At 45.2% G+C, this 26,098-nt stretch overlaps 1 protein-coding gene across 1 annotated transcript in view; it reads right to left on the reverse strand.

The window, feature by feature from the left end:
* LOC126291740 (myogenesis-regulating glycosidase-like) overlaps positions 1 to 24,065 on the reverse strand; it is a 49,801-nt gene extending 25,736 nt beyond the window's left edge. The window contains exons 1-3 of the mRNA XM_049985415.1: positions 23,959 to 24,065; positions 17,529 to 18,511; positions 1,963 to 2,397 (exon numbers count right to left, since the gene is read on the reverse strand). Of these exons, the coding sequence (XP_049841372.1) occupies positions 1,963 to 2,397; positions 17,529 to 18,511; positions 23,959 to 24,064 (1,524 nt within the window). The 5' untranslated portion in view covers position 24,065. The remainder of the gene's footprint in view (positions 1 to 1,962; positions 2,398 to 17,528; positions 18,512 to 23,958) is intronic.
* Positions 24,066 to 26,098: the final 2,033 nt, after the last annotated feature.

The raw sequence follows: 26,098 nt of genomic DNA on the forward strand, positions 1-26,098 counted from the left end.
AAACGATAATCGTGTTTCGAACATGGGGTGCAAAAGTGAGATAACATGAGACTAGCCACTGTGCCACAACTTCAGCTGAAGCTACAGCGTGCTAAAAGGCACCTAAATTACGTAGAAAACTATGATCGTCGTTTTCGCAGGAACAGTCGAGTATTTACAGATAAGCCGAGACTTGTATTCATTTACTGTGACTCCTCATCCACCGAGCGAAGTTTCTGCGTAATTGGGTTATGACACTTGCCGTGTTCTCTTCGTCAGCGCATCTGCGGCTCTAGACAATGTGGTGCCAGCTACTGGAGAACTCTACTGTCCGTGAATATGCAGAGAGCTGCCACCAAGCACTGAGAGTTTCCCTGTTGCCATTCCATTAAAATCCAAGCGAACCGGTTTATTTTCAAGAGGAGTTGAAAATAAAAGAAAATGTGCACGAGGTACAATCTCGTGACTGCAACGTACCTGATCATTGAAGTCCGAGGCCGTGTAGGAAAACTGTATGGCAGGCATTTCCCAATTGAGTTGGAAATAAAAGAGAATCTAGACAAGGTACACTACTGGCCATTAAAATTGCTACACCACGAAGAAATGCAGATGATACATGGGTATTCAATGGACTAATAAATTATACTAGAACTGACATGTGATTACGTTTGCACGCAGTTTGGGTGTATAGATCCTGAGAAATCAGTACCCAGAACAACCACCTCTGGCCCTAATAACGGCCTTGATACGCCTGGGCATTGAGCCAAACACAGCTTGGATGGCGTGTACAGGTACAGCTGCCCATGCAGCTTCAACACGATACCACAGTTCATCACGAGTAGTGACTGGCGTATTGTGACGAGCCAGTTGCTCGGCCACCACTGACCAGACGTTTACAAGTGGAGAGTGATCTGGAGAACCTGCTGGACAGGGTAGCAGTCGAACATTTTCTGTATCCAGAAAGGCCCGTACTGGTCCTGCAACAAGGGGTTGTGCAATATACTGCTCAAATGAAGGGTTTCGCAGGGATCGAATGAAGGCTAGAACCACGGATAGTAACACATCTGAAATGTAACGTCCACTGTTCAAAGTGCCGTCAGTGCGAACAAGAGGTGGCCGAGACGTGTAACCAATGGCACCCCATACCATGACGCCGGGTGATACGCCAGAATGGCGATGACGAATACACGCTTCCAATGTGCGTTCACCGCGATGTCGCCAAACACGGATGCGACCATCGTGATGCTGTAAACAGAACCTGGATTCATCCGAAAAAATGGCCTTATGCCATTCGTGCACCCAGATTCATCGTTGAGTACATCATCGCAAGGGCTCCTGTCTGTGATGCAGCGTCAAGGGTAACCGCAGCCATGGTCTCCGAACTTGATAGTCCATGCTACTGCAAACGTCGTCGAACTGTTCGTGCAGATGGTTGTTGTCTTAAAAACGTTGACTCAGGGATCGAGACGTGGCTGCACGATTCGTTACAGCCATGCGGATAAGATGCCTGTCATCTCGACTGCTAGTGATACGAGGCCTTTGGGATCCAGCAGGGCGTTCCGTATTACCCTCCTGAACCCACCGATTCCATATTCTGCTAATAGTCATTGTCTCTCGACCAACGCCAGCACCAATGTCGCGATACGGTAAACCGCAATCGCGATAGGCTACAATCCTACCATTATCAAAGTCAGAAACGTGATGGTACACATTTCTCCTCCTTACACGAGGCATCACGACAACTTTTCACCAGGTAACGCCGGTCAAACGTTGTTTGTGTATGAGAGCACGTTGTAGGTGTCACCACCGGTGCCAACCTTGTGTGAATGCTCTGAAAAGCTAATCATTTGCATATCACAGCGTCTTCTTCCTATCGGGTAAATTTCGCGTCTGTAGCACGTCATCTTTGTGGTGTAGCAATTTTAATGGCCAGTAGTGTAATAGAAAATCTGGTCAAGGTACCATGTTGAGATGGGAACGTACCTCGTCGTCGAAGTCCCACGGCGTGTAGGAGAACTGTATGGCCGGCATGAAGACGGTGGCCTGAAGCCAGCGTATGAAGAGCTCCTTGGTGGGCGAGTCGCTGCCGTAGCCGTTGCCGCCCACCATGTCAGGCAGCACGAAAGGATAGCCCACCATGTTCATCTGCAGCAGAGTCGTCACCAGCGTCGGCAGTCCGTTGTCGAAGCCCCACCTGGAGTCCTTGTCGAGCATGCGCACGAACACCGGCAAGTCCTGGGTTCTCGCGGCTACGCGCACTTCTATCATGGAGCCGAATTGCGAGACGGTCCTCACGTAGTCCTCAGTGAACTGCATCGGGCTCAGTTCTACGGGCTCTATGTCGGGCAACTGTGGCAGCCAGCTGGTCTCTCCTGCATCGAACTTGAACGAGTCGATCCCAGTCCCGTTTCGCAGTGTCTGGAAACAAAAATGAGAATCGTGGACGAACGCTAGAGTCAGGTTGACTGATTGTACGAGTTAAATGTATTGAGATATACAGAGTGAACCACCTAAAACTTGCACTGCAGATATTACGGAAATGGAAAATGCTTATAAAATGACTTTTATCTTAGTACGAGGGCTGTCCAGAAAGCAAGCTACGATTGATCGCGAAATGAAAATCACAGCGAAAATAAGAAATGTTTCATTTGTAACAGTTAGCTACACCTTTCATCTACTTCTCTGCGTAGTCGCCGTTCTCACTCAGACATTCGTCGTAGCGTTGTACCAACTTTCCAATACCCTCATCATAGAAGGCAGCCGCCAGTGCTTTCCGCCAATTCTCTACGCTGGCCTAAAGCTCGTTGTCTGTGCCAAAATGTTGTCTTCATAGCCAGCGATTCATGTGAGCAGAGATGAAACTCAGAGGGAGACCATTACTGGCTGTATTGTGGGTAACCAAACATTTCCAATTGAAACGATGCAGGAACATCTTCATTGCCCCTGCAGAATGAGGCTGAGAATTGTCTTGAAGAAGGAACCGCAAGACAGTTATGTAATGTTGGCTGCATAGCTTCAGGGGAAAATTCTCACCAGGCCCTCGCACTTAGCGGGAGACACTGTTTTCTATAACATCTTTACGCGCTCACTAAGAGCTCAGGAATGAAAAGAGCGACATAATTCTACGTAGAGTCATACTAGAGACACTGTCCAACACATTTGTGTAAAGCTTTATCGGATTTTCATAGTCGTTTCCATTACGCGACCAATCGTAACTTACTTTCTGGACAGCCCTCGTAATATGAATATTTATTTATGTGTTTGGAGAGAGAGAGATTGATTTTTGATTGAGATTTTTACTTTAAGTCGTAACTGGTACCTGAATTTTGATTGCTGCCTCCTTGAATGATCAGCTCCTGCACCATCTGCTGACGTCTTACAATTTGGAGGAAGTTAGTGTTCTTTATGATTTAAAAAACTACTCTGTTAGTTACTTGGCCGTATTGCGGATAGCTTTCAGTCCAAGTTTTCATTGCTTTTCATACCTAAGAGACCACTGTTGTAAGTAAGTAAGATCAAACAGCAATCTGCTTTTCGTGAAAAAAGGAGAATGCTTGGAACACAAATTTCCTTCAAACTACACGTCCTGTTACATCAAAATTGGTCAGTGGAGTTCAGCACCATCCAATTACTGTAATTAACAAATTATGAGAGGTTGTTGCTTATTGAATGAACACTATAGAAAATGCATTTCTTTTCCTATATTTTAGTGAACTTTGAACACTTACAATTCTGTCGATTGGTAGACGGCAACGACAATGAAGTTCACCTCCTTTTCCAAAAACAAGATATTTCTATTCTTCATTTCCAGAAAATTTGTATACATACATGTTTGGCAACTCTTACACATACTTTACTCGGGTTTATCACTAAAATATCAATTTTCATTAAATGTAACAATACGTTTTGAGCGACGGCATAGCAACACGTCCTCTTTCCACAAGATACATATAAACATTCCCTTTTTTTAATAGAATCAATTGTCTTTTTTTTAGAGTCCATACTCAAAGATTGTCTAATAGTATCGTTGCGGAGATTGCGCGCTAAAGAGTTTCTTGCTGTCCAGCAGCGCTTCACTTCACTTCAAGTACTTTACATTTACGGTATTTACATACATTTCTGAGCTTCTCAGACTAAAATCAGGCACAAATTAATTAAAGAAAAAAAGCAGTGAGGCTCACATATCATTAGATGCTATTGATATGTGGTTATCACAAAATGAATTAGTAGTTAGGGGTTCGTATTGTCCGCAAATAAACAGATTTTAATAATACTTAGAAAGTTTATTTCTGTGCAAACATACACTTTTGAAATGTAACAATGCCTGTTGACAGAAAAGGCTTGCACTTGGCAGCCGAAATTCCCCGAATAAGGGCCTCACAGCCAACGATGCCATACGCTTTTTTCCATTTTTTATCATGTCTACGACCAACCTATAGCCCCAAACACCAGGACCTTCTTATGTGCTGACGACCTCGCTCTAGCCACCCAGAGCACAGATTTTGAATTAGTGGAGAACAACCTCACGAATGCCCTTGAAGATTTGTCCAGATATTAGAACACAGACCACCTTAAATCAAACCCTTCTGAGACCCAAGTGTGTGTTTTTCATCTGAGGAACAAGGAAGCTACTCGCAAGATGAAAATAGTATGGTCGGGGGTTGCACTGGGGCACTACGAGACTCCAAAACACCTAGGAGTGACGCTTGACAGATCTCTCACTTTTAGAAAGCACTGCACGAAATGAAAGTGGTAAGACTCCACCAAGAACAATCTCCTACGGAACCTGGCCAGATGACAGTGGGGTAGTCACCCTGAAACCATCCGAACATCTAAAATGGCACTATGGTATTCTGCCGGAGAGTATGCCTGTCCTGCCTGGTATAATTCTACTCATGCCAAACAGGTGGATGTAGCCCTCAACGAAGCCTGCAGAATTATAACAGGTTGCTTGATATCCACTCCAGTCGAATGGCTTCACCACCTCACAGGAATAGCACCACCACCTGTTGGAAGAGAGATAGCTGCGAACAAGGAAAGAAAGATAGTGGACAGGAAATTACCAATCTTCTGTATGGGCATGAACCGCATCCGCAACGACTGAAGTAAAGGAAGAGTTTTGTTTAGGGCACTACTGAAAAAGCTAGGTTTCAACTGTGAGGGACTACGACCTACTTTCCCCCTGGTTGGAAAAGAGTTGTTGAAGCCTTTTCTCCAGTCCATGACAGGGAATGGACAACTTGGAAGTCCCTCAACAGACTGAGATCTGGAGATGGAAGATCAAAAGTTAACCTGGCAAAATGGGGATACACTGATCCAAATGATATTCGGTGTGACTGTGGAGAAGAACAGTCCAGCACACGCTCCGGCGTCGATTGTGTCCAGTCTCCTGTTCAGGAGATGACCGTCAACAAGCAACAGGAAATACACTGGAAGTGGCGAAGTTTTGGTTAAAAGTAATTTAATGATAACTGTGTAAAATGTACGTACATGTACCTGAATGTTTCTGACACGAGAATAATAGTAATCTGGTGTATTCGATATGTCCTTGTGAACAGCATCTTTCAGTATTCCCAACAGAGAAAAGTCTGCAGCTGTCAAATACGGGGAATAGGCGGACCAAGGAACAGGTCCTCTGCGTCCAATCAAACGAGTTGGAAAAAATTCGTAAAGACATGCTGCAGTACTTTGTCCACCATGGCCTGGGCAGCTATCATGGAGTGCCACAGTTTCCTCTTAGTCTGCAGAGGTATGCCTTCAGGCATCCGTGAAAGATGGTCCGTTAAGAGGCTACGATACTTGTGTGCGTTCAGTGTTTCCTCGCTGAAAAACGGGCCTATGAGCTGATGGCTCACTATTTCAGCGTGGTGTGGTCCGAAAGAACAAGACACCACTTCTACAATTAAGGCGAGGATGGGCAATGATCCCATGAGTGCAGCCGGCCGGATTCGCCGAGCGGTTCTAGGCGCTACAGTCTGGAACCGAGCGACAGCTACGGTCGCAGGTTCGAATACTGCCTCGGGCATGGATGTGTGTGATGTCCTTAGGTTAGTTAGGTTTAAGTAGTTTTAAGTTCTATGGGACTGATGACCTCAGAAGTTAAGTCCCATAGTGCTCATAGCCATTTGAACCATTTTTTGAACCTTCAGTGCAGATGCACACCAAGCTCGAATTCTTGCGGGAATCAATGAAATGCCGCGAGTAATGAGGATTAAGGGCAAGGGGCGCTACATCAGTAGTGTTGAGAAGTTGAGTCTGAAGGGACGCGTGCTAGGATAGTCCACGCACTTGTGATGACCACTGCCGCCAGATGGCACACTGGTCAGTAGGAGACGCCAGTTCTAATCCTGATCTGGCACAAATTTTCACTATTGACCTACATCAATGGCCACTGGCAGCTGATGTCTTTAATTTTTTGTGTCTTGAGTCATAATGGCGGCAGACCAAAAACCATGTCTATTCTTTCGGACATCCAGAATGAGATTTTCACCCTGCAGCGGAGTGTGCGCTGATATGAAACTTCCTGGCAGATTAAAACTGTGTGCCGCACCGAGACTCGAACTCGGGACCTTTGCTTTCGCGGGCAAGTGCTCTACAACTGAGCTATCCAAGAACGACTGACGTCCCCTCCTCACAGCTTTACTTCTGCCAGTATCTCGTCTCCTACCTTCCAAAGGACCCGAGTTCGAGTCTCGGTCCGGCACAAAGTTTTAATCTGCCAGGAAGTTTCATATCAGCGCACACTCCGCTGCAGAGTGAAAATCTCATTCTGGAAACATCCCCCAGGCTGTGGCTAAGCCATGTCTCCGCAATATCCTTTCTTTCAGGAGTGTTAGTTCTGCAAGGTTCGCAGGAGAGCTTCTGTAAAGTTTGGAAGGTAGGAGACGAGGTACTGGCAGAAGTAAAGCTGTGAGGACGGGGCGTGAGTCGTGCTTGGATAGCTCAGCTGGTAGAGCACTTGCCCGCGAAAGGCAATGGTCCCGAGTTCTAGTCTCGGTCCAGCACACAGTTTTAATCTGCCAGGAAGGTTCACTTTCGGACATGTCCGAAAGAACATATTCCACACAGATAACGTATCCACAAGCTAGCACAACACCAAAACTTCATGTTTAGTTGCCCAACTAACTGTCCATCCCACTTAAATGTTGCACGAAATACGAGGATTGGAAATTTAATAGTGGCAACTATTTATTTACAGATTTTACGAAATAGATACGTGTTTGAAAGTTTTACTGTCCTTCAAAGCAGTTACCAGCATTGTGTTTAACCCACCACTAGCGATGTGGAAGTCAGAGGATACTCTTAGCAGTGCCAGTTGTGTTGACAGTTCGAGCGGCGCGGTCTATTGCACGACTAATTTGTGACAGTTCTGAAGCGAATGCCGTGAAGTGTTTCCTTCAGTTTAGAAACCGAGTTGAACTCACGAGGGCTTAACTCAGGGGTGTGCAGTAGGTGGTATAGCACTTAGCAGCCCCATCAGTCAAACAAATCAGTGACAGCTTGCGCTGTACGTGCTTGAGCATTGTCCTGCAAAATGATGGTCAGGTCCTGCAGAAAGTGTCATCATTTATGTCCCTATGCTTTTCATTCTTGGAACACAACCTACGATTAGGCCAGTATTACACTATCAAATTTCTTTGACGAAGAAATATGGTCAAGCATTCGTCAAATATCTTTGACAAAGATCTTTGATGTGGCACTTAAAAGGGGTGTTACACTTAGGGTGACCAGATGCACTTGTTTAAAAACGAGGACAAACAGCTTCAAATAGGAGGACAAAGGAAGAAAAAAGAGGGCACATCAAACGGGTCAACTGCAGATGAGGATACCACCCGTCAGCTTTGGACAAGTCACGTGACTGCCGGGAATTCCCGGTAAAACTAGTAGTTAATTGTTACTGATGGTCAGATGGTGGTTAACTGAGGAATATAAAAAAAATTAAAAACATTCATTGTGGTGACAGTGTGGCGTCAATTGTTTTGTTATGTCAACAACATGCAATTGTTTACAAAGCGAAAAACGTAAGACCCTTCACCTCCCTTCATTCGCCGCACCGCTACCAACATCTACAATTCAAGCAGCAGCTGACGACATGTAAACTGCACTTTAACCTTCTGAATACAAATAAATTGAATGACTATGAAACAATGAAATAAAACCATGACAGTTAATCTGTCGAGTTATTTCTTACTTTTATTGGCCACTGAGACGTACGTTCCAGCTCCACATATCTTACATTCCGCTTCAAATTCATTTCTCCCTTTCTTGAAAGCCGGATATTTCCAGGAAAGAACATCAGAAAATGCACACTTTCGTTTAGGCATACCCAAATATTTTACGTAACTCACTCGCTTAAAAATTACACTCACAAATCACACAGGGCGCTGCAGGATGCCAAGCCAATACAAAGCGAAGATACGGAACGCTGTGCCAATAGTTAAAGTATTTACAGTAAGAAAAGAGCAATAGAAGGGGACGAATTGTAAATTTAACTGTATTACGCTCAACTTTGCGAAAAAGCCGGACACTGTAAAAATCAGCCCGGATCCCGAACAAAGAGCTAAAAAGGAGGACATTTCCGGATTAATCCGGACGTGTGGTCGCCCTGATTACTCTGTCATCATATTTTTCGTCAAAGTTCAAGATGGCGGACAACAATAACAGCTTATTACGCACTGCAGCTGCTTGTGCCACAACTACAGTGTGCATGCATTTTAACGAGAAGCCGCGAACAGACAGGAAACATGTTTGAATGAAGCCGTCGGTTTTATGTCGAGATAATAAAAGCATTCAGTAAAATTTGTTACGAGAACTCCAAGTGGAAGACGACAAACCATTAATAAATTGCTCACTAGTGGAAAAGTGTACATTTCAGTATTTGCTCAGAGAAGTGGCTTCTAATATTACAAAGCAGAATACTCACTGACTGTGCAGAAGACAGGTTCATTGCGATTTCGTGGTACAGGAGAGAACTGATCCACTCGAATACCGCAGTGCACTTTAACCAAAATAACTTCAGAAACGTGTAAAGCACTGAAGGAGGAATATCTGAAGATAAATAAATGTTTAGTATTCTATGTGGGCATTAAGAAATACTTTTATTTTTGAATAATTTAATCAATAGAATTAGTGTTTCAACAACCACAAAATTAATAGAAAGTACGAAACAGGTGAAGCACATCTTAACTTGTGTCCTCTAGAGTTCAAAAATAGACAAACTATAATTGTAAGTTGAGAGGAAAATTTATTTTAGAGTGTGTCATCCTGTATTCCAGCTTGCTGATAAGCTCCCCGGGTGTTTCCTGATGTAAAGGTGGATGGCTCTAGCTGTGATTTGGATTTTGAAGTCACTTGCAGCATATCCTACCTCCCCACCATCACACGATTAATAGCATGCATTGTGCCCCTTGATCACTCCTCCATCCCTGTGCTGAAGGAACATTCCAATTAAGCTTTGCATCCATGTTTACGAACTGTTGTGTACATAGTTCCGCGTAGTCAGCGGGTTCACAAATTTCCCACTAGAGCGCGCCCCGCTAAGCACAACAGCGCAGGCGCAGCGCTCGTCCATCTTCGCACTACAAGATGGCGCTGTCTTAGAGACGGACCAAATTCTGCTTCCGCCGATCCGCGTATTAATATGTCACAGAGCCAATGAGATTGCTGCTAACGTAGAACCTTTTCTCCTCGCAGATCACACTCACGCAGTGATACCTGAACGCTCGAGGTATTATAACGAGTGTACAGACCTCCGATTAGTCAGTCTGCATTAGTCTTCCTTAGTCTGCACTGGTCTGTACCAGTCTATAGTCAAGTTTCAGTCTGCGCCTAATAAGATTATCATATTCCTGTACATAGCCATGAAGAGAAATGTATAGACACTTTGTCAAGTATCAGAGATACGTGAGAATAAGATTAACGTTCCAAGACCAAAGGAACTTCTGATTGTCAGTTGTAAACAGCATCCAGAATCAAGTTACGTAATGTCTATATTTTTTATTATTTTACTAAATGTGTATGAAAATTAATCAAGGTCTCTTTTAAAGTTGGTCACCGTCAATCTGCTACTCTAAGTGTGCAAGTGGCATTTCTATCATCTGACCTAACGGCAGAAGGTAAACACGCCACGATAAGAGCACGAGACATATTGCTGACACTTGCCTACTTTGTTAGAGCGACAAGTCAAATAATCTGATGGTGTGTGTACTGAAGGTCTTACAGTACGCACACCACACGAACACACTACGGATGGCAAATACACACATCAAAAAAGTTTTGGATCACCCACATTCCCAGAACTCCTGAGGATAGACGTTGACTGTGGATATTGCTTCACAGACACAGTCCCTTTGACTGTTCAGAGATGTCACTAAACCTGCCCAAAGGTGTAAACAACCATGCATGAGCACCGCCAATTAGACGGAGGAGGCCGATCAGTTCCAGTCATTCCACCAGTAAGGAGGTACACGGGCCGTGTTGTCTGTAGTTTAACCTTGCCTAGACGGTCAATACTGCGGTTCGATCGCGTCCGCATTGTTACTTTTGTGCCAGGGAGGGCTCTCGGAAAGGGGAAGGTCCAGGCGTCTTGGAGTGAACCAAAGTGATGTTGTTCGGACATGAAGGAGATACACAGAGACAGGAACTGTCGATGACATGCCTGGCTAAGGCTACCGCTGGGCTATTACTACAGTGAAAGACTGCTACCTACGGATTATGTCTCGCAGGAACCATAACGCCACCATGTTAAATAATGCCTTTCGTGCAGCCACTGGACGTCGTATTACGACTCAAACTGTGTGCAACAGGCTGCATGACATGCAACTTCACTGCCGACGTACATGGAGAGGTCCATCTTCGCAACCACGACCCATGCAGTGCGGTACAAATGGGCCCACCAACATGACGAATGGACCGCTGGCATCAAGTTTTCTACACCGATGAGTGACGCATATGTCTTCAACAGGACAATCGTCGGAGACGTGTTTGGAGGTAACCCGGTGAGGCTGAACGCCTTAGACACACTGTACAGCGAGTGCAGCAAGATGGACGTTCAAAATGGTTCAAATGGCTCTGAGTACTATGGGACTTAACTTCTGAGATCATCAGTCCCCTAGAACTTAGAACTACTTAAACCTAACTAACCTAAGGACATCACACACATCCATGGCCGAGGCATGATTCAAACCTGCGACCGTAGCGGTAGCTCGGTTCCAGTCTGTAGCGCCTAGAACCGTTCGCCACTCCGGCCGGCAAAGATGGAGGTTCCCTGCTGTTTTAGGGTGGCATTATGTGGGGCAGACGTATGCCGCTGGCGGTCATGGAAGGCGCCGTAATGGCTGCACGATACGTGAATGCCATTCTCCGACCGATAGTGCAATCATATCGGCAGCATGTTGGCGAGGCATTCGTCAGCATGGACGACAATTCGCACCCCCATCGTGCACATCTTGTGAATGACTCCCTTCAGGATAACGACATCGCTCGGATAGAGTGGTCAGCATAATCTCCAGACATGAACGCTATCGAACATGCCTGGGATAGACTGAAAAGGGCTGTTTATGGACGACGTGACCCACCAACCTTTCAGGGATCTACACAGAACCGCCGTTGAGGTGTGGGACAATCTGGACCAACAGTGCCTTGCTGAACTTGTGGATAGTATGCCACGACGAATACAGGCATGCATCAATGCAAGAGGACGTGCTACTGGGTATTAGAGGTGCCGGCGTATACAGTAATGTGGACCACCGCCACAAAAGGTCTCGCTGTATGACGGTACAACATGCATTGTGCGGTTTTCATGAGTAAAAAAAAAGGGAGGAAATGATGATTATGTTGATCTCTATTCCAATTTTTTGTACAGGTTCCGGAACTCTCGGAACAGAGGTGATGCAAAACTTTTTTTCGTGTGTGATGCCAATGCTCCAGGCGTTTCCGTTTCCCACTTTAGTGAAGAGAAGACGAACGACTTTCATGATGAAATGTACGGCGAGGCCCTAGTTTGATCATATTTCTTTGACGAAAGTCAAGATTCGACAAAGTTCCTTATTACACTATCAAATTTCTGTGACATAAATATTTGACATCAACTTTGACAAAGAAAGACGATAAGTGTAATGGCGGCCTTACAACCGCATGGAAGCCCACGTTAACATCCTCCTTAGTACAGGACGACCTGAACTACTTCAGTGGGTCGTAACTTCCCTTTGAAAGCTCGTAGACACGAGAATATTGTTTTAGTATTCTCAGTACCTCTGAGGGAATCTGAAGTGCCGCCCGTTGTTGAAAAGTTGATTGTTGTTTCTGCACAAGAGGTCCTTTGTCCGGTACACTGCTACATTTGCTCGGCTCGTCTTCGTTGATTCGTTTACCCGTTGGTCGCGGATTGTGAAGTCGGCGAGTGTTTACTTCGGGCCACGGGCTGCCTTTTAGCGGACAGAGACATAATGGTTTTTATTGTGAAAACATACTGGAAGGCAGATCCTTTGGTTACAACAAAACGGGCATTCCACACAGAATTCAATGTGCGTGATGTTCCAACAAAAGCAACAATTTTACCGATTGCTAGGAAACTGTAGACAACTTGTGTACTAAACAGTGACAGTGGTCAACATAAAACATTACCGAGTGCAGAGGTTACTGATAATGTTCGAAGACAGTTATAGATCACACTAAAGAAATCGTTGCGTTGATCGAGCCACGAGGCAGGCATTTAACATGGCATGTTAATCTACATCTACATGGATACTCTGCAAATCACATTTAAGTGTCTGGCAGAGGGTTCATCGAACCACCTTCACAATTCTCCATTATTCCAATCTCATATAGCGCGCGGAAATAATGAACGCCTATATCTTTCCTTACGAGCTCTGATTTCCCTTATTTGTCATGGTGAACGTTCCTCCCTATGTAGGTCGGTGTCAACAAAATATTTTCGCATTCGGAGGAGAAAGTTGGTGATTAGAATTTCGTGAGAAGAATCGGTCGCAACGAAAAACGCCTTTCTTTTAATGATGTCCAGCCCAAATCCTGTATCATTTCTGTGACACTCTCTCCCATATTTCGCGATAATACAAAACGTGCTGCCCTTTTTTGAACTTTTTCTATGTACTCCATCAGTCCTGTCTGGTAAGGATCCCAAACCGTGCAGCAGTATTGTAAAAGAGGATGGACAAGCGTAGTGTAGGCAGTCTCCTTAGTAGGTCTGTTACATTTTCAAGTGTCCTGCCAATAAAACGCAGTCTTTGGTTAGCTTTCTCCACAACATTTTCAATGTGTTCCTTCCAATTTAAGTTGTTCGTAATTGTAATACCTAGGTATTTAGTTGAATTTACGGCTATTGGATTAAACTGCTTTATCGTGTAGTTGAAGTTTAATGAGTTTCTTTTAGCACTCATGTGGATGACCTCACACTTTCCGTTATTTAGGGTCAACTGCCACTTTTCGCACCATTCAGATAACTTTTATAAATCGTTTTGCAGTTTGTTTTGGTCTTCTGATGACTTTATTAGTCGATAAACAACAGCGTCATCTGCAAACAACCGAAAACGGCTGCTCAGATCAAAATCGTTAATATAGATAAGAAACAGCAAAGGGCCTATAACACTACCTCGGGGAACGCCTGAAATCGCTTGTGTTTTACTCGATGACTTTCCGTCAGTTACTACGAACTGTGACCTCTCTGACAGGAAATCACAAATCCAGTCACTTAACTGAGACGATATTCCATAAGCACGCAATTTCACTACGAGCCGCTTGTGTGGTACAGAAACTCGTGGAGAAATTGGCGCTGCGGCCGTACAGAGTGCATATCATGCAAGCATTGCAAGAAAGAGATCGTGAGAAAAGAATGCATTACTGTCAATGATTTCTGGGGTTTCATATTCAAGATCCATACATTCTCAGCCTAACGTGGTTTACGGATGAGTATTGGTTCCATCCGTCAGGCTACATCAACACACAACAAAGCTGATAATGGGTTGGCGTAAACCCCTATATCATCCAAAGAAACACCACTGCATGATCGAAAAGCACCGGGTTGCACAGTGTCAGCTTTGAGGATTGTTTGCACCATTTCCTTTGATACTACCGCAGACACTACATTTTTTATGGGCATCTTCAACACATTTGTGAAGCAAATGGATGACGACGAACTTAGACAAGGTTATTTCCAACAAGATGGAGCAATGTGCCAAACGTCTCACGCTTTCATGCAATCTGTAAATACACTCATGCTCCCAAATTAAGGATAATGCTGATACATGGTGAAACAACGCTCTGGTGGGCGGTTTGCGGGCTTAAATCACCTCGGGGTATGACCATGCGGTGCATTTGAACAGCGGTCGTTGCACGGTGGTGCTGACAGCAGCCCACATACGCATAGGTCAGAGTAAGGTGAAGCGAGTAAAGGTGCAGACGTTTTCAGACGTGCTAATGGTGACTGTGTGTTGAAAATGGCTCAAAGAACACATATTGATGACGTTATGAGGGGTAGAATACTAGGGCGACTGGAGGCTGGTCAAACACAGCAGGTCGTAGCACGGGCCCTCCGTGTGACACAAAGTGTTATCTCAAGATTATGGAAACGATTCCAGCAGACAGGAAATGTGTCCAGGCCCTACAGTACGGGACGTCCACAGTGTTCAATATCACAAGAAGACGGATATCTCATCATCAGCACTCGCAGACGGCCACGGAGTACTGCAGGTAGCATTGCTCGGGACCATACCACAGCCACTAGAACAGTTGTCTCCAGACACACACAGTCTACAGACGACTGAACAGACATGGTTTATTCGCCCGGAGACCTGCAAGGTGCGTTCCACTGACCCCTGGTCACAGGAGAGCCCATAAAGTCTTGTGTCAAGAACACAGTACATGGTCATTGAAACAGTGGTCCCAGGTTATGTTCATGAACGAGTCCAGGTATAGTCTGAACAGTGATTCTCGCCAGGTTTTCATCTGGCGTGAACCAGGAACCAGATACCAGCCCCATAATGTCCTTGAAAGGGACCTGTATGGAGGTCGTGGTTTGATGATGTGAGGTGGGATTACGATTGGTGCATGTACACCCCTGCATGCCTTTGACAGAGGAACTGTAACAGGTCAGATGTATCGGGACGTCATTTTGCACCAGTATTTCCGCCTTTTCAGGGGTGCAGTGGGTCCCACCTTCCTCCTGATAAATGCTGCCACACGGCGCCACCGAGCCGCCATTGTGGAGGAGTACCTTGAAACAGAAGATATCAGGCGAATGGAGTGGCCTGCCTGTTTTCCAGACCTAAACCCCATCGAGCAAGTCTGGGATGTTCTCGGTCGGCGTATCGCTGCACGTCTTCAAACCACTACGACACTTCAGGATCTCCGACAAGCACTGGTGGAAGAATGGGAGGCTATACCCCAGCAGCTGCTCGACCACCTGATCCAGAGTGTGCCAACCCTTTGTGCGGCCTGTGTACATGTGCATGGTGATCATATCCCATATTGATGCCGGGGTACATGCGCAGGAAACAGTGGCGTTTTGTAGCACACGTGTTTTGGGGCGGTTTTCTCAACTTATCACCAATACCGTGTACTCACAGGTCTGTGTCCTGTGTGTTCCCTATATGCCTATGCTATTACCGCCGGTTTTGTGTAGTGCACGTTGTGTGGTACCGCATTCTGCAATTGCCCTTAATTTATGAGCATGAGTGTAGTTTCTTTGGTGACTTGGAGTGGGGGAGAGGGGGGGATTTTGTCAGGTGATCCGAGAGCCACAATTTTTTTTCAGATTATTCAGGTACTTTCTCGTAGGGGTATCTTAAAAACAGAGTGTAGAAGAATAGAAATTGAATATTATCATCTCCAAAAATTGGAAATGTGTCATAATGTTATGACTCATTAAAGTAGTTCAAGTTTATATCGATGCACGAGGAGAGTGCTTGAACAAGTGCTGTGATATCAGAGAGCTCACACGCTCACAGCAAGCAGCTATCCACGAGCTTGAACCCAAGGTGATTCCAATGCCCGAAAAAAAGTTTCTCACTGTCATTTCCTCCTTTTCCTCTGCCTATTTTAACCTCCAGTACGAACAAAGGTGACTGATGGAACACGAGAAAAGCATTTTTGTCTTTCCCATTCCTTCTGGTACTTCCTACAGTTAGTACAGCCAATAATCTTAAAAGATGGTTGTGGAGATTAGCAGCGATTAGTATGATTGAAAATAGTCTTAATCGCATTCATTATTATTATACCACCAACCGGTTTCAACCCGACGAAGGGTTCATCTTCTGGGCGTTTACACTCTGAAATAATAGATATCCGTCAGAAAGATTCCATTATACAACAGCAAAAATTACGTAAATTTAAAATATGTTACCCACTGCTGGTGGTGTCACTCCTGTCCACATAGCGGCGGGCAACTATGTGAGACTAACACTTCGTATGGGCTTAAATAGCGTGCTGAGATCACGTGAATAGACGGCGTCCTCACCACAAGGAGTAGAGAGCTTTGTAGTCCTTCCATATTAGCCGTTTTAGTAAATTGGCTCAAATGTTTTCTATGTAAATGTACGAATAGAAGATATATTATAATACAAGACGACACCAGTTTGTGTGTCACAAATTTTTTTACTTTATATTATGGCACATAATGTAATATACTTTTACGAATTTTACGAGTTGACTACGGAACATTTGTTATTATTTTATAATTAACACTATAAATGTAACTTTAAATGGAATGGTTCCGTTTTCTGTTATTTACTGTCACTTAAATTTATGTTAAACCAAGGTGACTAGTAATTACATATAATAAACTGTATTAACTGCCGTTGATCGCCGCTGGCGGTGTTGCCGTCTATTCACGTGATCTCAGCACGCTATTTGAGCCTATACGAAGTGTTAGTCTCACATAGTTGCCTGCCGTTATGTAGACACGAATGACACCACCAGCAGTCGACCAATGCGTAACACATTTTAAAAAACTTCCTGGCAGATTAAAACTGTGAGCCGGACCGAGACTCGACCTCGGGACCTTTACCTTTCGCGGGCAAGTGCTCTACCAACTGAGCTACCCAAGCACAACTCACGCCCGGACCTCACAGCTTTACTTCTGCCAGTATCTCGTCTCCTACCGTCCAAACTTTACAGAAGCTCTCCTGCGAACCTTGCAGAACTAGCACTCCTGAAAGAAAGGATATTGCGGAGACATGGCTTAGCCACAGCCTGGGGGATGTTTCCAGAATGAGCACTTGCCCGCGAAAGGCAAAGGTCCCGAGTTCGAGTCTCGGTCAGGCACACAGTTTTAATCTGTTAGGAAGTTTCATATCAGTGCACACTCCGCTGCAGAGTGAAAACATATTTTAAATTTACATAAATTTAGCTGTTGTGTAATGGAGTCTTTCTGGCTGATATCTATAATTTCATAGTGTAAACGCCCAGAAGATGACCCCTACGTCGGGTTGAAACCCGTTGGCGGTATAATAACTGAATAATCCTCAAAGTCTATCGGAGGAATTGCATTGTCACGTGATACCCCGTTACGACTCTGGATTCAGGAGAGTACTCACCCACAGCCTGTCGGTCCACCAGGCTGCCGCATCAGGGTTCCTGAAGTCCACGATGCCGGCTTCGCCGTTCCACCAGGAGGTATTGGCACTGCCGTTTGTATTGGTGACGAAGTACCCACTGGCGAAGGCCTCGGAATAGAACGGCTCGCAGTCGATGTTCACGAACGGGTGCACCCACAGTGTGACGCGGAAGCCCAGGTCGTGGAGATCCCGCGTGAGGTTGCTCACGCTGGGGAACCTGGTCGCGTCGAACGTCAGACTGCCGTAACAGCTCTCCCACGAGTCGTCTATCTCGATCTGGCTGTTGTTGAAGCCGTTGGCGACCACTTCCGCGGCCAGCTGCCTCACCGTCGAGTCGTCGATGTCCCGCTTGTAGCGCGCCCACGTCGACCAGATCGGATGCGTGACCATGCGCTCGTCGGGCACGCCGGAGGGCTTCCCCAGGAACCTCTCGACGGCGTCCTCGTGGGCCTCCCTCGCGTCCCCGAACACACACGTCGTCTCGTTGAGCACGATGATGTCTCCCTCCAGGGGGTACGGAGGCTCCAACTGAGCGGCCACCCCCAGGCAGCCCACCGAGTCGTTCTCGTTCTGGTTGACGAACAGCTGCATGTCGGGCGCGGCGTGCAGGTACCTGCCGTCGGAGAAGAGCCAGTAGCGCTCGGCCACGCCCACGTTGTCCTCCTGCTTGGTGACGTACGCGTAGTTGCTGTACACGACCGACTCTGTGGGCCAGTACTGGTGGTACTGCTCCGGGCCGCCGTAGAGGTGGCTGCCGCTGAAAGGAGTGCACGTCTGTACAAAGTATATTGATGAGACGTTGAACGACATGTAAGTCGTGACACACTCTCCCGCCCTTCCAGAATGCTCGACGACAACCCTCGATTCCTGGAACTCGAAACAGTCGCCACTGGAGCCAGCACCATCGCATGGACTAGGAACACCCTCGTATCCCAATACAACGACCGAACCGACGTCTCCACCTGCAAAAATCAAAATACATTTCTCTCACAGCAACACTATTTATTCCTAAAGGAAATCCGTAGTCAACAGTACGTGTAGAGTAGAAATCTACACTGAAGCGCCAAAGAAACTGGTACAGGCATGCGTGTTCAAATACAGAGATATGTAAACAAGCAGATTAATAGTTCAAATGGTTCAACTGGTTCTGAGCACTATGGGACTTAACATCTATGGTCATCAGTCCCCTAGAACTTAGAACTACTTAAACCTAACTAACCTAAGGACATCACACAACACCCAGCCATCACGAGGCAGAGAAAATCCCTGACTCCGACGGGAATCGAACCCGGGAACCCGGGCGTGGGAAGCGAGAACGCTGCCGTACGACCACGAGGTGCGGGCAATAGTTATAATACAAAGTAATATCACCAGTTACAGTTACATTCTCAGCAAGTACATCAAGTCCTTTCATCCATACATGTATTTTCTCATCATTAGATACTTTTCTACATGACCAGGTATACAGAGTAAAAGGCATATTACTATAAACAAAACTAGGTCTACTTTGCGTCTTCGGGTCGATTCCACAGTGCCAGGTCTTGTAGGCGATGACATCTCGGTCGGCAAAAGTTTCTAGTCCAGGTAGCGATGCATTCTCACTACGAACAATTGTGAGTGTAAACCACCCACTGCTACATGCTCCAGTTGCAACATCGAGTTAAAAATTAACTCGACATCCACGGAAAAATATAGGTCCATTAAGAATAACAGATTGTGAAGTGTCATTTGCTGCAAGTTTATTTCCTAGGCTGATTATGTGTTTGTAAACTGGCATGTGGTGGTGGCGGTGACGATACACACGTCGACGAGGCATAGTGCTTCAATGCTGTTGCAGATAGAGCTCACAGCGGAATGATTCCGCTGGCGTGCACTGCCCGATTACATAGAAAACGGGTGACCTTGATTACTTAAGCTGCTGATAATGGACTTAGTCTCTGCAGTCACCAGCGAGAGTGAGTTATCCCATATGCGTGCTGTAGTAGTACTCGCAGCACGCGTCTGCTGGTGCGCCGGTGGCAGTGGGTGGTTTACACTTGCAATTGTCTGTTGTGAGAACGCATCGCTACCTGCCTTTTACTCTGTATAGCTGGTCATGTAGAAAAGTATCTAATGATGAGAAAATACAAGTATGGATGAAAGGACTTGGTGTACTTGCTGAGAATGTAACTGTAACTGGTGATATTACTTTGTATAAGACATCAAGTGTCTGGCGCAGTTGCGCAGATCGGTTGCCGTTGCTACAATGACAGCTTAAGAAAGATTTAAATGAGTTAGAACGTGAAATTTTAGTCGGTGCACGAGCGATTGGATACAGCATCTCAGAGGTAGCGATGAAGTGGGGATTTTGCCGTTCGTCCATTTCACGAGTAAACCGTGAATATCAGGAATCAATGTCCGACATCGCTACGGCCGGAAAAAGATCCTGCAAGAACGAGACCAACAACGACTGAAAAGAATTGTTCAACGTGACAGAAGTGCAGCCCTTCCGCAAATCAAATTGCTGCAGATTTTAATGCTGCGCCATCAACAAGTGTCAGCGTGCGAGCCATTCAACGAACCACCATCGGTGTGGGCTTTCGGAGCCGAAGGCCTACTCTTATTCCCTCAATGACTTCACGACGCAAAGCTTTACGCCACGTGTGTGCCCGTCTACATCGACATTGGACTGTTGCTGACTGGAAACATGTTGTCTGGTCGGACGAGTCTCGTTTGAAATTGCATCGAGCGGATGGACATGTAGGGGTATGGAGACAACCTCATGTATCCATAGACCCTGAAATTCAGCAGGAGACTGTTCAAGCTGTTAAAGGCTCTGTAATGGTGTGGGGCGTGAGCAGTTGGAATGATATGTGACTCCTGATATGTCTAGTACGACTCTGACAGGTGACACGTACGTAAGCATCCTGTCTGATCACCTGCATTCATTTATGTCCATTGTTCATTCCGACGGAGTTGGCCATTTCCAGCAGGACAATGCGAAACCCCACTCGTCCAGAATTGCTACACAATGGCTCCAGGAACACTCTTCCGAGTATAAACACTTTCGCTGGCCACCAAACTCTCCAGACATGAACGTTATTGAGCATATCTGGGCTGCCTAGCAACGTGCTGTTCAGAAGATATCGCCACCCCATCGTACTCTTACGGATTTATGGACATACCTGCAGGATTAATGGTGTCAGTTCCCTCCAGCACTACTTCAGACATTAGTTGAGTCCATGCCACGTCGTGTTGTGGCTCTTCTACGCGCTCAGGGTGCTCTACATGATATTAGACAGGCATACCAGTTTCTTTGGCTCTTCAGTGTGTAACAGGCTAAGCGCAAAAACACTGATTCACAGTTATTTAGTTTTTTTGTTTTGCAAAAGTATTTTAAAGAAAAACGTCTACAGTATTTTTCATTTATTGTCTACTATTGCAATTTTTTTAAGTTATCTCCCTTTTATCAATGAAAATAGGTACTAAATCTGAAAAACGCAGTATTTACTAAATGCCATACAGGTACCACCAAAAACGAGGTAACTGCCAATGAAAGAAAATTCAAGCATATATCAGTTTTCTCAAAAACCTGTGATTAAATTATTTTTAATCCTTCTTTTATTTTTATAGCCCACAGTGCAGTTTCAATTGATTAACTCTTCGAAATATTATTATATTATCAACTTACAAATACGACACCATCTGTTTCAGGTCATTTTTCTTTTCAGCTGAAAAGTTATTTTTTCATTTTTGTGGCCGTAAAACAAAGCTTTTTTATTTTGTCAGTGATAAAGTTGTACGTTCTCTGGTCTTCAGGTTCATTAAACATTATCTAGTCTTTAAGACAGCAGGTCCAATTTCTTTCATTTGAATCCAACTACATTTGGAAATATTTATTTTCGTTAGTGTGGCGGCTGCTTTTTTTAAAAATAAAAAGGTGTGCAGGCTGGAGCATAGTAACCAGAAATAGATGGTTAGCTGCCGAATTCTCTATACGTTTTGCACGGTCCTTAGGCACGTAATACTCTGACATTTTTCTAGCCTCTTACGTTTTTTCAGTATGGACTAAACCTGTGCTGTCACACGCTGCGAACAATATTACGAAGCTGTGTGCCACTTAGTCTGCTTTAGCCTCACCAGGGTACCGGCAAATACCGCTCATGCCATCTCTCCGGCCTTATATGCACTACTAGAACTGATCATAACGTGTAGAGTTTTTTTGGTTATTGACTGTCCATAAGAAATACATTAGAAGAAATTATTCCGATTCCGAGGTACGGAAATCTTGTGGCCCCTGTTACTCGTGCGTTCTGAATTAACCGAACCCCCGTCTGGGAAACCGGTACTAAAAATAACTGACAGTTATTTATAACTGTTAAACGTTAATGGATTTGGCGGTGTGATGATCCTATGGTTGACATAAGTCACTTGCATTTGATTTTACTGCCACAACTAAATTATTTATAACCCTCAAACAGTGTAGTGTCCTGCGGTCGGCAGGAAAGAACTGAAAGTCATATGAGATCCGACTGGTGGAACACTGTCAGATGCAGTCTGGTGAAGTAGTTCCGTGTTTGTTTTGAAAGTCTGTTGTTACTGTTTCTGTCCGCCGGCGATGTTTCTCTCCGCGGGCCCTCTAACAATAAGAGGCCACTACGAGAGGCAGCTACACTCATACTCATAAATTAAGGATAATTGCAGAATGTGGAACCACATAACGTCGCACTACACAGAACTCTCGCTAATAGCATAGGCACATAGGTGACACACACGCCACAGATCTGTAAGTCCACGGTATTGGTGATAATTTTAGAAAACTGTCCCGAAACACTTGTGCTACAAAACGCCACTGTGTCCTGTACCCGACATCACTATGGGATATGATCACCATGCACACGCACACAGGCCGCACAACAGATTGGCATACTCTGGATCAGGTGGTCGAGCAGCTGCTGGGGTATAGCCTCCCATTCTTCCACCAGTGCCTGTCGGAGCTCCTGAAGTGTCCTAGGGGTTTGAAGACGAGCAGCGATACGTCGACCGAGAGCATCCCAGACTAGCTCGATGGTCTGGAGAACAGGTAGGACACTCCACTCGCCTGATAGCTTCTGTTTCAAGGTACTCCTCCACGATGGCAGCTCGGTGGGGCCGTGCGGAATCATCTGCAGGAGGAAGGTGGGACCCATTGCACCCCTGAAAAGGCGGACGTATTGGTGCAAAATGATGTCCTGATACACCTGACATGTTACAGTTCCTCTGTCAAAGAGATGCAGGGGTGTACGTGCACCAATCATAATCCCACCCCACACCATCAAACCACGACCTCCATACAGGTCCCTTTCAAGGACATTAAGGGGTTGGTATCTGGTTCCTTGTTCACGCCAGATGAAAACCCGACGAGAATCAGTGTTCACACTATACCTGGACTCGTCTGTGAACATAACCTAGGATGACTGTTCCAATGATCATGTACTGTGTTCTTGACAGTAGCCTTTACGGACTCTCCTGTGACAGGAGTCAGTGAAGTGAACTTGCAGGTCTCCGGGCGAATAAACCGTGTCTGTTCAGTCGTCTGTAGACTGTGTGTCTGGAGACAACTTTTCCAGTGGCTGTGGTAAGGTCCCGAGCAAGGCTACCTGCAGTACTCTGTGGCCGTCTGCGGGCGCTGATGGTGAGATATCCGTCTTCTTGTGATATTGAACACTGTGGACGTCCCGTACTGTAGGGCCTGGACACATTTCCTGTCTGCTGGAATCGTTGCCATAATCTTGAGATCACACTTTGTGACACACGGAGGGCCCGGGCTACGACCTGCTGTGTTTGACCAGCCTCCAGTCGCCCTAGTATTCTACCCCTCACAACGTCATCAATACATTTTCAACACACAGTCACCATTAGAACGTCTGAAAACGTCTGCACACTTACTCGCTGCACCGTACTCTGACATGCACCAACACACCTCTGCGTGTGTGGACTGCTGCCAGCGCCACCGTGCGACGACCGCACGTGAAATGCACCACATGTTCATACTCCGAGGTGATTTCAACCTCGCAAACCGCCCACCAGAGCGTTGTTTCACCATGTATCAGCATTATCCTTAATTTATGAGCATGAGTGTATATTTATTGTCCTTTATTAAAAATAAATCTTTTGCGTTAGAGCGAAATAGTGAATAACAAAGCAGTCGTAACATCGTGCAGTTTCACTGGCAGACAGCTAGTTGTGGTAGTTCACTGTGAAACTACAGGTACATCTGAATGTATGTACGTAGGGGTCTAATTTTGAAATTTCCTAATCGGAGCAGGTAGCAACTCCCTGTGATCTGCACTATGCAGTGTTATTTAAACCTAGTGTGTGACTCTAAATATTGTTCAAGCAGTAGCAGGGTTGAATCATTTCTATAGCTGCAGTGGAGGAATGACGTCACCTCTTTCGATGGAGAGGGCAGTGCGGCCGGTATTCTCGTCGTATCGAGTGATGACGTCACCCGCCACTGTCGTCAGCAGCACCAGTTGTGACAGCAATGTCGGCATCCCCATTCTGCAGAAAAAAAACAGCAAACATCATGACCTGAATGCATATGTGTGCATGCACTGATAGAAAAACATAGTCGCAGTAACAAAAATAATTAATGTAAGTGATGAAATTTGGAAATATATTTGTCTAGGTACAATAGTTAAGTGATTAATGAAAGTGCGAGTTAAGTCATTACAAATGTGAAATGCTGGTAATTAATAACCGGTGTAACCGCCAGAATGTTGAGCGCAAGCATGCAAATGTGCATGCATTTTGTTGTACAGGTGCCGGATGTCAGTTTGTGCGTTGGAATTCCATGCCTAATGCACTTGGTCGGGCAACAAAGAGGCCGTTAGTGCTGTTTGTGGATGACGCTGAAGTTGTCGTCCGATGATGTCGCATATGTGCTCGAGAGGAGAGAGATCCGTTGATCGAGCAAGCCGAGGGAACATGTGGACACAGTGTTGAGCATGTTGGGTTACAACAGCGGTATGTGGGCGACCATCGGCATTCGACCGTCGATCAATGGAAACGTGTCGGCTCTTCGGGTGAATCATATTTTTGCTACATTAGCGCTTTCAGACCTGAATTGTTTCTGGAGGAAGAAAACTTTTCTTTCACGCTGTAATGATTTTAGGTGATTTTTTATGCTTTTAGATGCAATATTTGTACAAAAAATGTGCCCTTTTCAAAATTTACTTCGTACGCTAGGCTTCTTTTTATGGACTATAATAATTAATTTTCAAATATTCACTGTTATAATGAATAAACTGGTCATTCAATAATTACCGTGCATTATAACAAAAAATAATAATATTCGCCAATACAGAGAAATATAACTAACCAACCACTTCCGCATAATCTGGTGGTCACAATTCACTGCGTATTGATACATTGACTTGTTGATATTTTTATAGCGAAGCCCAACAGTTGGCTGCACTTGCACATGATAAAAAGACGAAACATTCACAGATGTGTACATGAAGTTTTCACGGAGAAAAATATTTCTGTTCCAACTAAGAGACAGTAAAATTTAATGTACCCAATTGTATCCAGTGGATCTGAAAGGGGTAGGTTGATGGTCGTCTCCACAAACGGCGTCATCGAGGTTAACGACGGCAAGAAACGCGCAGCGCGCCAGGACTCAGGCAGGTGGGGGCAGTGTTATGCTATGGGAGACATTCTCCTGCGCTGTCTAGGGATAGACACGCTGACAGCTGCGAACCACCTGCATCCCTTCACGCTTGATGTTTCCTCTATGGAGGTGTCATCTTTCAGCAGTATAATTGTCCGTGTCTCGGAGCCAGAACCATGCTGCAGCAATAGTGAACTCACGTTGATGTATCGACGACCGAACCCATCGCTATTGGACGCCTACATCGCGTACACAAATCAGCATCCTAGTATTTGCTCGAATTACGTGACCTATGCGTAGACTTCTCGTGCCACATAGCTCCACAAATCTACCGAAAAACTGTTGGATCCCTGATACGCAGCATCAGTGATGTATTTCGTTCCGAAGACGGGAATAAAAGCTATTTAAGACGTGGCCATAATATTTTGGCTCGTCAGTGTTCAAGTAGATAAAGTCATGAAAGAAGAAATAGCTAGTGTACTGGGTGAAGTAAACGTGGAAATGATGGGAGCAGTTGGTATGCTTAGTGCAGTGGCTTCATCCTTTTATGAGAACAGTATGTAAAGAAAGGAGGACACCTGAAGATTGGAAAAGGGGAATCATAGTGTGAATTTTAAAACGAGCTGCAGGGAACTATGACAGAATCATAGCGGCTTTAATGTGTCGTGCTATGAAGGTATTTCAGCAAAAACCTGGAAAAAAAGTACGAAAGATAGTAGGAGGATGACAGAGAGGAACAATATGGGTTTTGATCAGAAGAGTCGACAGTGGAACTAATTTTTAGTGTTAAGCACTTCAAACAGACAGACTACAAATATTCTAAGGATTTATTCATAGTGTTCCTGTATAGTGAGAAGTATCGTGAAACGAAACAAGATCTAGAAATATCTTCATAAAAGGGGGACTGAAAGCCTGA

The sequence above is a fragment of the Schistocerca gregaria genome, chromosome 9 (assembly GCF_023897955.1).
Source record: "Schistocerca gregaria isolate iqSchGreg1 chromosome 9, iqSchGreg1.2, whole genome shotgun sequence".
Lineage (NCBI taxonomy): Eukaryota > Metazoa > Arthropoda > Insecta > Orthoptera > Acrididae > Schistocerca > Schistocerca gregaria.